The 16,338-nt window shown below is 33.4% G+C and overlaps 1 protein-coding gene across 5 annotated transcripts in view; it reads right to left on the minus strand.

Annotated features, from left to right (window-relative positions):
• The window catches only part of Ae2 (Anion exchanger 2), a 141,653-nt gene that overhangs the window by 48,776 nt on the left and 76,539 nt on the right, over positions 1 to 16,338 (minus strand). For all 5 annotated transcript variants that reach the window (XM_069039445.1, XM_069039428.1, XM_069039438.1 and 2 more), the window contains exon 4: positions 11,656 to 12,070. In XM_069039445.1, the coding sequence (XP_068895546.1) occupies positions 11,656 to 12,070 (415 nt within the window). The remainder of the gene's footprint in view (positions 1 to 11,655; positions 12,071 to 16,338) is intronic.

A 16,338-nucleotide genomic window follows, 5' to 3' on the forward strand; every position in this document is an offset into this window, starting at 1 on the left:
AGGTTGTAAGTACCGTGAACAATTTCCACAAAGACAAAGTCATCCGGATCATAAAACAATCCTGAAATTAATCGCTCGGCGTAGAGACACGGGTCAGATGCAACCAGTTCGAAGAAGAAGTTGAGGGTGCTCCAAGAAATGTAAGGACTGTCGAACATGAGGAAGCCGTATTGAATGTCTTTGAGGAAGACGGCACCCGGAGTATTCGAACAGTTTCTCGTGAAATGGGTTTATCCAAGTGTTCGGTGCAGAGAGTTCTAGCTGATAATAGGAGGCATCCGTACCACTATACACGAGTATTATGGCGGACAAAAAATTTTGAACGATCAAATTTTGGCATATCAAAAAATGTCATTGTAAGCTGCCCTTTACTGTTATTATGACGTTTATAAATCGAAAAATTGACGGTTTGAAGTAAACGTCTATCAAGTTTATAATAATAATTTAGTGATAGGTACAATGCCAGCCGTATCTGAATTTACTAAAGCCAAAATAGTAACCCTTCACCAGAGAGGTATGTCGTATGGGCAAATTTCGACGAATTTAGGGTTATCGAAGGGCACTATCCATGCCATTATGCGGAAGTGGCAACACACTGGGACCGTGGTTCGGCGTCCAGGTTCTGGAAGAAGCCGGGTGTCTTCCGTGGAACAGAACGAGGCACCCCCGAACTATCACCGAAATCTGTGCCTGTCCATGAGGAATAGATTGCTCTTGGTTGTACAACAAAATGGAGCAATGATCAAATATTGACTTCTTCAGTTTTATTTGTAAAGTTTTTTTTATTTTAAACTTTTAATTTTAAGTTTAATAAATGAATGTTATAATTTGTTAGTATTGTGGATTGATCTCTACTTTGAATTTTTTGATATTTGCGTACCAAAATACAACCTGTTGGGTTGTTCTGTCTTGACGTAAATAGAACTAAATTTGGTTTCATCTATGATGAAGACATTGCTGATTTTGTGTTGATGCTAAACCTCTAAGAACTAGATAGGTACGTATCTCCATTCTACACCACTCGATAGCCTAGGGGCTGCAGCGGCTTTCGCAATTTCGACGGCAAAGACGAAACGATTAAGATTCATCCACGTTCACCATTCGTGAGCCGACATAGGCACACCAAAATTTTTGTGTTAATCTATGATTGACTAATCTGTCACTGGTGATTGACAAGAAAGGCAAAAATAAAAAATGAGGTTAGTTAACCATAAAGCCAGTTTTACATTTATATGTCAAAGGAATAACAAGTCGTTCAAAATTTTTTGTCCGCCATAGTACAACATCTTCTGCCAGAGGATTATCCAATTAGGCGAGAGTTTTATCTATGGTTAATAAACCAAAACGATGCTCCACACTTCTTGTCACGGATACTGTTTTCTGATGAGTCGCTATTTTGCCAGTAAGGTTGTTCCAATTATCACAACCTTCATATCTGGGCAGAGGAAAATCCAAGAGAATTATTTCCCAGAGGTTTTCAACATTGGTTTTCTGTTAATTTGTGGACTGGGCTATTGGGCGATCATTTGGCAAGTATAAGTGTGGTGGATCCTTCCATTTGTTAAAATTCCGAATCCCCCGCTCTAGATTGGACCGTTTGAATTCCCCGCAAGATTAACGGGGGCAAGATATGCTCAGTTCGTTGGCACGGAGCTACCTGATTTACTTGAAATTGTACCTCTTGCTTATCGCATAAATGACTGGTTCCAACATGATGGTCTCCACCACATTTTAGCAGAAACGTTCGGGAAATTTTGGATAACCAATATCCACAGCGCTGGATCGGTCGAGGAGGACCGCATCATTGGCCTGCCAGGTCTCCAGATCTGAATCATTTATCGGCGGCTGATCTGAGAGTTCCAATTCAGGAGGCTTTTGTTTCAGTTACTGAAGAAATGATAACTAACGCTACTACAAGAAGTTTGTTCCATAGAGAACAATTGTGCATACAAATGAATGGTGATCATTTCGAACATCTGCTTTAACATTATTACCTACTTAAATAAATGGTTCTTTTTAGAATCGCCATTTTTAACTTACCCGACCAAAGGTAGGTAAGTTATTGTGATCGGTCCAAAATTTCGAATTGCTAATTTCATCAGATCTTAACGTTTTGAGGTCCTCTGAACACGTTTATGAAGTTTTTAGAATGATGTCTGTCCGTGCGTCTGTCTGTGCGTCTGTCTGTCCCACTTTTCGTTCTCCCACGATTACTCAAAAACGCTTTGACCGATTGCTTTCAAATTTGACCAACACAAACTTACCCGTGGTCTCTCGAGTTGAAAAGCTTTTGGTGTCAATCGGACCACGGGGGGTGGAAGAGGGTGGGGGTAGGTCGAAAAAATTATAAGGGAACATGGAAATTTGACTTTACCGTTTGAAAGGGCATGTGTTTTTATGTCGGAAACGATGTTTACCATTTGCGGATTTTTCCAATATGGCGGACTTATGAAGTAATTTACGTCTTCATAGGTCGACGGCGATAACTGCTGAAACTTTTAACAAAAAAATCTCGGATCTTGCCATTGGAAATAACTCTGTAGTAGTGACCACCGAATAGAGTTTGGTGTCAATCCGACTACGAGGGGTGGAAGAGGGTGGGGGTTGCTCGAAAAAATAATGAGGTGACATGGAAATTTGACATTACCAGTTGAAAGGGCATGTGTTTTTATGTTGGAAATGATATTTACTATTTGCGAGAATTAGAAGACGACTTATGTGGGTTAACACGGACAAGGTAGGTATCTCGGGTCAATTCAGATTGATGTCGGGTAAGTTACTAGGCCGGGTCTTCGACTCGGCTCCGTCCCTCATTTTTATTGTTTTATTTCGAAGTTATTATCTTTTGCAATTGTCAAGTCTTGATGTTGATGACAGATAAACGTCAACGAATTTTTATATCGGGAAACGTCAAAATTCCAGTTGCCCAAACATTTTATTAATTTGTGCGATATCAGAGATTTTTTGTTGTTATTTAGCAACCGATCGGATTTTTTAGTAATACCTGAGGATGAGCTTCCGGGATTGGTGAAATTAAAAACTTTATAACTCGGTAATTTGAGCTAGCAGAAAATTTATTTTAGTCAATTTAGAGTCTCTTTTGTTGTCGGCACCTGCCTGTTTTCTCTGGGGAGCCAGTTCTGGGACACCCTGTATATATCCAAATTCCAAATATGATTTATTGGGAAGGGATGATATCAATGCAAAGTTGAGATTGAAATTAAAAAGGAGCTAACAAAAGCAAGTCACGGCTAGTGTTGAATTTGGCCACCAACGTTTGTTAATTCAATTTAGTAATTTGTAACAATTGTCAATTCGATTGATGCCATTTATTGACAGAACTAATAGTTCGGCACTTCGAAAAAAAAAGTAGAGTGGTACAGGAAAATTTACATGTGCAAAAATTCCAAAGGTAACTAGATGCAAATCATTTTATTCCACACTGTATATTCTGTAACAAGGTTAGAGTAGATCGAATTTTCATTCTAACCGAGTAATAGACTGTATTTTCTCCACGACCATGTAATAATTTTCCACGAGCAGAAAGTATGAATCAAATAGCTATTAACATACCTAGCGATGTTATGACTATCATAACTATCATAACTAAGGTTGTTATGATTCGTAACATCCGTGGTTTGTTCAATAGTTTACCGGTTTCAGAATAATTAGAGAGAATTTAAAACAATTAAATCCAAAAACTCGTTTTAAAATAGATTGAGTTGATCGCGTTTGCATGATATGTTTAGGTGTCATAGTTACATTTGGTTGTTTATACAAACAGACATTTCGCAAAATGAGTTTGAATGATAATGTTTTACCGGAAAACATCTCTAAATGAAGCAGAACAAGCTTTAAATAGCTTAATACCGGAAAAATCAAAAGGCAGGTACAATGTTGGCGTATTTTCATGAACTGGTAAGTGCTCATTGTGTTAGTTCCGTAACGTATTTATTTTTTGTTTATAGAGTCGAAGAAATATAGCCCCGCATCCCTCATCATTATGGACGTACTGGTATTACCCGAATACCCGATGCCCGATACTAGTTCCGTCTATTTAAGTAATTATTGTTGTTTTTAGTTCCGTCTGTTTGAATTAATAATGAATAAAGTTAGATATTGTCTTCATTTGTTGATTGTTGTTGACATGTCACTATGGCAATATTACCCTACAGCATAACTGTACTAGTACAGTTATGACTCACCTACCATCCAACTTTTGTGAATGTAAACCAAGGCTTACTATACTGAAACCGGTAAAACAATTAAATCTGAACAATTTTTATTTAATTCAATTAAAACTTGTCACAAAACAATTAGGATGCCGCGCCGCATTGATATCTGACACTGACAGTTTTGAAATCCATGGCAATCTATGTAGCGGCTGCTTTTTTAAATTTCACCTCATAGTAGGCGTTGAAAAGTTGATTGTGAACGCACTATACAGGTTACGGATCACGGATCAGCTATTTAAATCTTACGTTTTACACGAATGGTGCGTTCACAATCCACTCTTCAACGTCTACTACGAGGTGAAATTTAAAAAAAAACACCCGATATTTCGTTGAGCATAATTATAGAATATTCATTCTGTCACTTGTTATGGAATGAAAATACATGCAAAACACATAAAAAGCAAGTGTTTCAGAATAAAAATTCTATCTCAAGAGTGAGAATGTTTGCTTTCTATTACTAAAAATGATTTCGGAATTATTACATTCACTAACGGTCGTGGAGAAATGCGATTTCACACACTTAAGGACCAGTTAATAGAAAGCGAATTAAATACAGGGTTATTCTAAATGATTGTAGTCGAAGTAGGCGTGAAAACTGAATGTAAAATTTATGGTTGCCGCTCCACATAAAAGAAATCATCAAAATGGTGTCTTAAATTGAGTGCAAAACAACTCAATATTTTTAAAATTGATTGTAGAACAACTCAATATTTCTGAATTCAATCGTTAATTTAACAAAAATAAATAAAATCCTCATTACCGCACTTTTTACTTAAAAAATGACAGTGACAGCGACACAACTGACAGTTCACATGAAAGCGGCAAAAACGTAATAACATGGGCATGGCCTACTTCGACTACAATCATTTAGAATAACCCTGTATTTAGTTCGAATTAAGTTTTAATGTGCGATTAGCCCATGAATCCGAAACTTCGATTGGTTCAATCTGATCACGTGTTCAGTTAATCTCGCATTTGATTACGATTAACTTAATTTCGCTTCTGTAAACTGGCCCTTAACCTTTTCTGTTTTTCACTTCACGCACTGTTTTTTATTAGTTACCTAGCAACATGGTCACTGCGTGGATACTCGTACTTCACATTTCCTTCAAAAATGTTGATATTTAAAATTTAGTTTTGAAAGCAATTATAGAAAAAATATTGTTTTTCTACAACCGCCAAAAAATCGTGACATTTTTGCTTTGTTATCAAGTCGCAAAGTATGTCATTTTTGATAGATCAAAAATATTTGTCAAAAAAAAGTTTATTTGGATGCTTTAATACACAACTATTTTCTCATCGTAAAACGGTGAAAATAGTATTAAACTGCAGTTTAGATACGAGTTTTATGTTAGGCACGAGCGGAGCGAGTGTTTAATAAACGAGTGTCTAGAGAAGTTTATAAAACGTGTTGCATACTATACTTTTTCTACGACCAAATAAACAAATGAAACAAGCAACTTTTTTATTAAACGTTAATTTAAACATACAAACTAAATGAACATACCAAATAGGAGTATATACATATATTTCTCAGGCAATAAATTGTTGGTGGTTTCAGGTTCATACTTGAAAAATAGAACGAATTATTTCACTGCAATGACGTTTTCTTTTAAGTCGGATGCGAAACTGATAAACGTCAAAATATGTCCAAAAAATTCAAGCCGTGTTTGAAGAAACTTCCCGCATGTTTAATATGCCGAAAACGCCCGAATGGACATCAAGTTGTGACTAATGATAATGAACAATCGTTTTTAAAGTGACGTTATTTTATACACTATTTGTCAGTGCAAAATGTGACACTTTAGAAAAGGGTGTAGAAAAACAATATTAAAGCATTCAAGGAAAATTTTACTAACAGTTTGATTTGTTGGTAAAAACTGCAACTATTTTTAATGTTTCACCATTAGAATGGATAACGGAGAATGCCTGGACATGATACAGTTGGTTGCAAAAAAAAAACGGGAAACGGAAATTTTCTTAATGTAAATTTGGTTTCGTCCACCTGTCAAATAATTTTTAAAAATATCATTGAATTTTGACCATAATTCTAACCTATCTCTCGTAAAAAGTTTTCACAGTATGAAAAAATTGTAAAATTGTGTCGATTTTATTCTGACAGTTTTTTTTTTTGCAACCAACTGTACAAACTTATTTTGAATGTGGAACCGTTTTCCTGATCGGGTATTGCCAAATGCTGACCAAAAACTGGTTCGGAATTTAAGAAATTTTGGATCATACAAAAAACCTATAAAAACTGCTCGTGAAATCCGACATGAAGGTTTGAAATTAAATGTTTTGCTTCATGTTGAAAAAAACCCAAATAAGTCCACCTCACAAATTGCTCACCATCTGCAAGTAGTCGTATTTCAACAAACAGTTAACATATTCTCAAGTAACATAAATTTGTTCCTTACATACCACAAAAAGTACTATTCCGGACACGGAATCTTGGCCACAACTGACATTTAACTGACAAATATGTATGAACTGGCCTTTATTGAATATAACCCAACTTTTGACTCGATAATGCCATTTCCCTGCTTTCTTGATGTCACAAGAAAAACTTCAAAGTGATTTTTAATATCTGTCATTTATTAATGACACTGATGATTGGTTTACATCATTTTTTTAGAAATGTCTAAAAAAATGTTTGCCAAGATTCCGTGTCCAGAATAGTACGGTTGGTGGACAAAAAAAAACTGGGACACTCAAAATTTCTTACATTTGTATCAAGCTTTTAATTGTCAAGATAAAGTCAAAATAAAACTGACTGTTACAATCACTGTTGACAGTTACCTTGTCAGCTGTAATGCCGAATCTAACTGAATTCCAAAAACACGTAATTAGACAACGCCCGGATCAAGGGTTTACCATACGAGCAATTGCTAACCAGATAAACCTTAGCAAAAATACTGTTTTGTGGCATTTTTGTCTTATGTCATCATACAATAGTTAACCTATTTGTTAACAAGCCTGAATTAAACGGTGCAAATTTGTCCACCAACCATACATGTTGTTTTGAAAATGACCCTCAGCGTAGGATTGAATTTTGTACTTACTGTATTAGTAAGTTAATTTTTTTTCCGTCGCCCGCTTTGGTCAGATGAATCCACTTTCGGCAAAAATGGTGCATTTAATCGTCACTAGAGCCGAGAAAATAATCATGTATTGTTGAAGAACATTTACAAAGACGATTTAGTGTTATGTGGTGTGCCATTTTTGGAGATAGACTAGTGGATCCCGATTTTATTGATGATCGTCTTAATCAAGTAAAATATCATGCTCTATTATGATCAAACGAAATAAGCAACTTTCTGGATGAAATGCCACTAGCAGTGTTGAACAGAATCGTGTTTCATCATTCATCAGGACGGCACGCATGAATGTTGTATTTTTAAATAATCATTACGAACCTATTCGATGAACCGCTAGATCCTCAGATTTGAATCCATTGGATTTCTTTCTATGGGGTTATATTCAACACAATCAGGGTAACTACGATGAGTATTGGATATTGTTTATTAACAGATAAACAGAAAATAACTAAGAAAATTCGGAAGTCTGTTTATGGTGGCATATTGGTTATCTGTCCTTGAAACGTTATGTTGGAAGTTTTCAGATTATTGTAAAGTAACCAATTTTACGTGTTTTGGGTATTACTGTGACAAAAGAGGTTACGACATCAAATGTTTGAAATTGGAAAATTTAACAACGATCTGGGCTGGTCTTATTACTGTTAGATATTGGTTATTTCGTATTGTAGGTATACCTAAAAGTGAAAATTTTGTCATGTCTGACGTGGTCTGACATAAGAAATGAAAAGTTTTGACATTTTGCTTGTCTTGGTAACATCCAAATTGACAACAAGAAGGATGAATTAAACTGTACAAAATTTGATGTACTCGATTATTTGCAATCGACTGTAAATGTCGTATTCTTGACGCAGACTATGCTTTTCTATTTCATCCAGGAGGAGCAACTAAAAACGTTTAAATGACGGTTAAAAGCCATCCAATGTTCAGACGGTCAACAAACAAAAAAAAAAAGAAAAAATTAAACTTCCAAAAACATGAGTCTAGCTTCAGTCGTACTATACTTCGTCCAGCGAGAGACTGGGAGATTTTAAATTGTATTAAATCAACCCAACACTACAAAATGCACTAGAATACATTAACTAGAGCATAATTTCAGGGCAAAAATGTTACTGCTGGAAGGATATATTGCAAATTTTACGTGCGTTAGGTATTACTTTCTCTACGTAGAATTTAGTGATTTTTATGTCAACGAATCTTTCGCTGGACAAACTTTACTACTACTATCTAGTAACAGCGATGATGAGCCATTTTACCGAAACTCCAACGAACAAGGTTGTGTGTGGTAAATCCATTTACCATTTTCGCCGTTCTCGTTTGGAAAATGAGATTCTATTTTCATAAATGCAGCATTCTTCAGTAAAAATATTTTTTTAAATAAAATCAGGCAAATGTCTCCACTGACAAGTGACAGTTTATTAAGTTAAGCTGCATGTTTTCAGAAATTTTGCTTTTTATAGCCGCCCTTTTTTTCTCATCAAATTGTATTTTTTGGAAGACTTATATTCTAACATGACATTGACATGTCATTCATCTAAAAAAAATCGCAAATCCCTAAAAATATTGCCTGATTCTTTAGGCTGAAGACACTGGAGAAAGCAACTTCATATCGTGTTTCTATCCAACATCTGAAATTTACCAAGGTCACTTAAGCGTTACCACAATAGAGAATATGAACGTCAAATTTATTAGGTCAAAATAAAATGTCAAATTTATATTAAATTAATATTAAATCGATAAACACGTGTAACAAACAAGGCCCTAAATATATGGTTAGTATTACATTCAACAGTATTCTTTACTATAATAATTGCTGGTACAAATAGTTGCGTATATGCGTCAACTAGATAAAAAATTTCTCGGTGGATTGTCAAGTCGAATACAATTCGTGGTCTTATTTTTTCTTCAAAAATTTTCATTTAAGACATTCGTAGCTTTTGCTTTTGAAAAATTACACGAGAGCTTTTCACGAGAGCTTTCAATGAGAATTTTGTTGCCTGGCAATTTAACGAAAAAAACTGCCTCTGAAAAAATTACGAGTCCGTAGGACTGCTAATTTTTTTAAATAACCCCTATTTAAACTATGTAGATTTTTATAATCCAGAAAAATAAGCTTCATCAAATAATATACATAATCGGAATTGTAGATTCACATTTGGAAAAAATATTAATGACGTCATAACTTTTACATATTTGACTCAGTTTTTTTCTATATACAGAGTGATCACAAAAAAACGCCCCAGCTTATATCTTTCTTATTTGACATTCGATTTCAACGAGAAATACATCAAATTAAAGGGTTTAAAAAGTACTATAAACTGGATATAAAATGTTGCCCTTAGCAACCTTCCCTTGCAAGGGTCAAGGGTAAACTTTAATTTTTTTTAATGGCAATATACAATTTTTTTAGTACAGTTAGATTCATTATGTTTTTCTGAGTTCAAAAATATAGCACACCTGTATATTTAATAAATGTCATTGTAGTTTCTAATTCTAATAGGAATAAGTAGAACTTTATTCGTAACAGGCCATGAATTACTTATGCAGACATTTTTGTAGTCATGGAAACAATATTTATTAAGTAATACAAACAATAAAAATAACAACTGATCTGTTCAAATTGAGCACCATTTTGTTCGAGACACTTCGCCTGGCATTCAGAAGGCTTTCAGGTGGCGTTTCTCTGCAAGTAGTAATTTCTATTATTTCCGAAATATGCTTGCAACATATCCACAATTTCATTATTGCTCATTTTATTTCACAACACGAAATTGGAGAAAAAAATGTTTATTTTTTTGTGTTTCCATGGCTACAAGAATATCTTAAATAATTCATGGCCTGTTACGAATAAAGTTCTACTTATTCCTAATGATTTGTAGTTGAATTTTATTTATTTCTTATGTTAGAATAACATTTAAATATACAGGGTGTGCCATATTTTTTAACTCAGAAAAACATAATGAATCTAACTGTACCAAAAAAATTATATGTTGCTATTTAAAAAATTTAAGTTGACCCTTGACCCTTGTAAGATAGGGTTGCTAAGGGCAACATTTTATATCCAGTTTATAGTACTTTTTGAACCCATTAATTTGATGTACCGCTCGTTGAAATCGGATTTCAAATAAGAAAGATATACACTGGGGCGTTTTTTTGTGATATCACTCTGTATGTTGAAAGAAGCATAATTTAAAACACATTTAACATGTTTTGCATTTTTTCAAAAATTAATACTGTGCGTTTTATGAATTTTGTGCGTTATTTTATCATAACCCTGTATATTAATTTTCACTCAGCTGAGAGCTTCATGAGTTGCATTTTTTGAGATGCTCAATTCAACTGTCAGTTGTCAACGCAGCCCACTGCGATCTTGCAAAATGAGCCACTTCTTGATATTTTACTCCGCGTTGAACATATTGAAAGAATGATCAGAAAAAGTTGTTGAAAATCCAATTTTAACCCCCCGTACCGAGTTTCAATGCAAAAGTACTGTTCGTGTTTAATCTGTTTCATTTTTTGTTGAATAAAAAATAAATAATGTGTTGTTTTTTTTTTTTTTGACAAATGTGGTCAAATTGGATTCACCTTTCTTTGATAATTTCTATCGACATTTCTTTATTTATTTTAATTTAATTTACCTGTTGTTATTATTATTATATTTCCAAGGCGAGATGTGGTCTGACACACTGTATATTTATCTTTAATCGCTTCATCAAGTTACTGAAAATAATACTTCTGTATAAAAACAGCGTTATTTACGTCTTATGTACAATCATAATTAAAGAAGCGTAAAATAATCGTCAAACGTGTTTTTAGTAGAACTGATTACCGTATTTAATTTATTTGTGGAACGTTTTGGTAATAACAATTTATGTTCACAGTTCCGCAACAATGGTGGTCTGGTTTGAGCTTATCAAGGGTGAGTTGCTGCTGTTACCTTATTTATCATTCAATACAATTCACAGCTCAATAGAACTGGCACCGACCACGTCATGTTGTATTATCTATAGCTGTTCTTTTGTTAACGACGCTATTCATGGTCGAACCCAGTATCGATGGCTTAACATGCTGAACATAAACTAACGCAAAGGAAAAGCCAATCCAGTACAGAGTATCAAAATTTTTTGAAAATTTGTAACACTAGTTGAGAGCAGGTAATTTAAATAGTACAGTAATTACATTTTAATAATAAAATTGGGCTGTGTTCATAAGTTTTTGTTCACTTGATATTAATTAGACAAATATATTTATTAGAAAGTTAAAAACTTTCATGGTAGATTACTAACGTCGGATTCTTTTTTCCCAAAAGATATTGTAACACTAACCTTTTCTTTTTATCTTTAAGTCCGTCAATGTCAAAAGTATCCCTTGTCTCGCTGTTGGCGAATTGTACTTTTCTCTCTGGTGAAAATTCATTAGGACTAGGATATCCACAAGGTTCCGACAAGACACACTCAGATTCAGAACTGTTGGCCGCTGTGTCAGATTCTTCTTGGAGAGTGAAAGAGCTGAGCGGACCCATATCTGAAACCACGTTGGGTGATTTAATGCTGGGAGTGTGTGTGGGAGCTGATGGTTGTTCGGGGGTTGAAACTGGGGACACGACGGATTCCTTCGGGGGAGTTCCACAAGGCGGGGTGGAAGTAGGAGTGATTTGATGGGAGGATGTACGACGTCTCATCGACTTTGAGCCGATTTTGATAGGCGCGTGCATATGCGGGTAGCTTTTCTTCCGATGTTCTGCAAAATAAAACGATTCCGTTAGAGATTATTTCTAATGTTTTAGAAGCATTTTATTCAGCTCTAATTTCTACCTGTTAATTTTAAATCGTAAACAACGGAGAGAACCATTTTGATTTATGATCTCTATGAATTCACAACATTTAATAATACTGTAATAAACTGGATGTGTTACGATAAAAATTTTAAAACGCAAAATGACCATGATTTTGTAAAAAAGAAACAAGAAGGAGCTACAATAGTGGGGAAATAAATCAGTAAATCACTGTCGTTGCAGCGTCCTGAAACCATATTACTGGCAAAGATGGTCAGAATAGAGTAAGTAAGGGTATTAAACGTGTTTCAATTAATATAATATTATTTACTCAATACATTTTGACCTATGCGCTAAAAGTCATCAACATAAATTATAAAATGCAAGATGTGGGGTCAGTTTACAGAAGCGAAATTAAGTTAATCGTAATCAAATGTGAGATTAACTGAACACGTGATCAGATTGAATCAATCGAAGTTACGGATTCGGGGGTTAATCGCGCATTAAAATTTAATTCGAATTAAATATTTCATTCTCTTTCTATAAATTGGCATATAATGAACGTTAATGTAACATATTTAAAAAACATATCATAGACTATGTAAAATCTGAAGTGTAAAGCAGAATGCCATTAACTGAAGATTTTTGTTTCCTTGACAAATCTACCAACATTTTAAATTACATATTTTTAGAGAACTACATATACAGGGTGAACCATCGTATAGCATATTTGCGATAAAACCCTTTTTTAATTGTCAAAAAAAATTGAAATTTAGAAATTTCAGATGTACGAAATGGCCGAAGCAATTTTTATAAAATAAAATAAAAGTGAAAATTGATTTTAATAGCGTTTTATTATCAGCTATAATATAACTAGTGGTATGATTATTAACGATGATATTATGAGTCAAATTGAGCTGGAGAAATGTTCTGCTTCAATTTCACGAATTTAATATCATACCACGTGTTATATTCGATGAGACAATATAATGAATGAAATACAAAATTTTTCATTTATTTGTCAAACTGACAAATTTATTTCAATCAAAAATCGTAACGACGAAAGTAAACAAGATAATAATTTTTTTGTTTTTCATTATCGCTGTGATAGCCATGCAACTAAGGACTTTACGTGTTTTCATTGGATCATTCATGATCACGTGATACATGAATTATATTGTCAAACTAATAAAGCAATCAGGACTTTTTCTTACGATCTCACCCACAAGACAATGTCGATTTTGATTATACAAAAGTTGGTATTTAAATCAGGATAGTAAGTGAATAAATCGACATTTAACATCTACGAAAAAAGTAGTATTTTAAAATGACGGAAATCATCAAACGGTGGTAAAGTTTGATTTACAAGGGTCTCCAATACCATACAAATCCAGGACCGTACCGTCAGTTATGATTTACAGCTGGTTGTTTGCGGTAAGCGACCATTGACAATCAGGAATTATAGCCCGAGAGTTGTCGTCATAAATTACTCACATCTTGGTACCAAAAATTATTATGTCAATTAATTTGAAATCAATTTAAGCAAATCTGTTTAATTTTTACCAAAACAAATGCACTAATGTTATTAAATGAAAATCTTTTTTTAACTGAATATAAAAAGGTATAAATTTCCACAAAAAAAAATGTTTTTTGACGTCTTGTTTTTATTAATACCTCCTAACAGGGTAATTATAGAATCCTAAACAAATGTGCATACAATAAGACTGTACCACACATTAAATTTACAAAAAAAAAATTCAAATTATTCTTTAGTTTCTGTTTTATACGACTGACCAGTTTAGCTGACTCAGGCTGTATATACGAAACACACAAACCAAATTGAAAAAACAGACTGTCGACGCAATGTGCCTATGATAAACAGGTAGGCTTAGGTAGTTCACTCAAAAATACGAGTTATAACTTGTCTGGGTTTTAAATTAGGTATGCTACAGTTCGTTCCATCGTTATTTCCCTTATTAAATAAAAATAATTTGATTTCCTATTTGACCTTATAGTTTTTGCGCTAATTCAATAACAGAAACTAAATAATAAAACATGTAAATTTATTGTAACTAAAGTTATTATTATAAAATAGATACAAGCACTTTATCACTGTTCACTGTATTTAACTGTACACTGTATTTAACTTTATGTACCTAATTAAATCTCCATTTTTGTTATTTCTTTCTCTGGCGTAATTGAAATACGACTTTCAGGTGTTCAGCTTAATGACCCTTTGATACTGTCCATAATACAAGCTTTACCATTAAATGTTATACATTTGCTATATTATAGATTATCGTATAACACTATAACTTATAGCTGATATTAATGTTTAGTAAATAAAATTGGAAGTTCCTTTCAAATACTTTGTGAACAAAGTTTATGTCTCTTACACATGCTTTCTAATACAAAAATATCTTGATATATTATTTTCTATACAGTGAGTTTTTCTTAAGACTGTCCATAGGGTTTTACATGCTAATTTTTCAACCCCCTGTTAACTTTTATTTTTGTGAAAATTACAAAGCCTAGCGCTGTTTTTAGTTTAAACAATAATAGTATCTAGTCATTTATCTCATTTTGTGATACCCAAATGGTTCTAACAGACAATTTACTGACCTGTTTTAGCTGACTCAGGCTGTAAAGGGTGTTTTTTTAAATTTGGCGTCGAAGTAGGCGTTGGAGAGTCGATTGAGATCACACCACTCGTGTAAAAGCGTAAGATTTAAACAGCTGATCCGTGATCCGTAACCTGTATAGTGCGTTCACAATCGACAGTTCAACGCCTACTTCGACGCCAAATTTAAAAAAACACCCGTTATATACGAGTAACACACAAACCAAATTGAAAAAACAGACTGTCGACGCAATGTGCCTGTGATATCAACAGGTAGGCTTAGGTAGTTCACTCAAAAATACGAGTAATAACTTGTCTGGGTTTTAAATTAGGTATGCTACAGTTCGTTCCATCGTTATTTCCGTAGACCCTATTTTTGCAAAAAAAAAAATCAAAAATAATTTCATTTCATATTTGACTTTATAGTTTTTGCGCTAATTCAATAACAGAAACTAAATAATAAAACATGTAAATTTATTGTAACTAAAGTTATTTTGTTTCTGCATATATGCCACAATTTTAATCAGATTTTTTTTTAAACTACGGTAAAAATAGATACAAGCACTTTATCATTATCACTGTTCACCGTATTGAACAAGAATTTAAATTTGCTTCACACAATATCCAATTTAACTTTATGTTATGTACCTAATTAAATCTCCATTTTTGTTATTTCTTTCTCTCGCGTAATTGAAACACGACTTTCAGGTGTTCAGCTTAATGACGCTTTGATACTGTCCATAATACAAGCTTTACCATTAAATGTTATACATTTGCTGTATGTAGTAAGCCCCATAACTCTTCTTATACAATAATTTAATATACATACGACATTATAGATTATCGTATAACACTATAACTTATAGCTGATATTAATGTTTAGTAAATAAAATTGGAAGTTCCTTTCAAATACTTTGTGAACAAAGTTTATGTCTCTTGCACATGCTTTCTAATACAAAAATATCTTGATATATTATTTTCTATACAGTGAGTTTTTCTTAAGACTGTCGATAGGGTTTTACATGCTAATTTTTCAACCCCCTGTTAACTTTTATTTTTGTGAAAATTACAAAGCTTAGCGCTGTTTTTAGATTAAACAATAATACCGTGCGATCAAATAAAAAAAAATCAAAGTAGGCGAAAATGGTGGTTTGAACCAATCAAAGCATCAGAATAGCACAATCCAGGTAACTCGATTTTTTTTTAATTGATCGCACGTTAGTATCTAGTCATTTATTTCATTTTGTGATACCTAAATTGTTCCAACAGACAATTTACAAACAAAATGTTATTTGCAAAAAATACTCTGAACATTACTTTAATTACGATAGAATCATTATTTATGGTATAACGAGGTTCTTTCAATAAAAATGAAATGAAATGTTCAAAATGGCCTGCATAGGCAGCTAAGCAATTACACAATCAGTTACGAGTACATATCAAAATTAAAAATTTCAGGTGAAATTCTGATTATTAAATTGAAATTGTTTCAATACATTATCATATCCCACAACTTTACTACAAAACTGGGTTGAATATTTTCATGAGAACAAAAGTTAAAAGGGAGTTGAAAAACTAGCATGTAAAACCCTATGACCGGTCTTAAAAACTCAC

This window comes from Tenebrio molitor, chromosome 1 (assembly GCF_963966145.1).
Source record: "Tenebrio molitor chromosome 1, icTenMoli1.1, whole genome shotgun sequence".
In the NCBI taxonomy this organism is placed as follows: domain Eukaryota; kingdom Metazoa; phylum Arthropoda; class Insecta; order Coleoptera; family Tenebrionidae; genus Tenebrio; species Tenebrio molitor.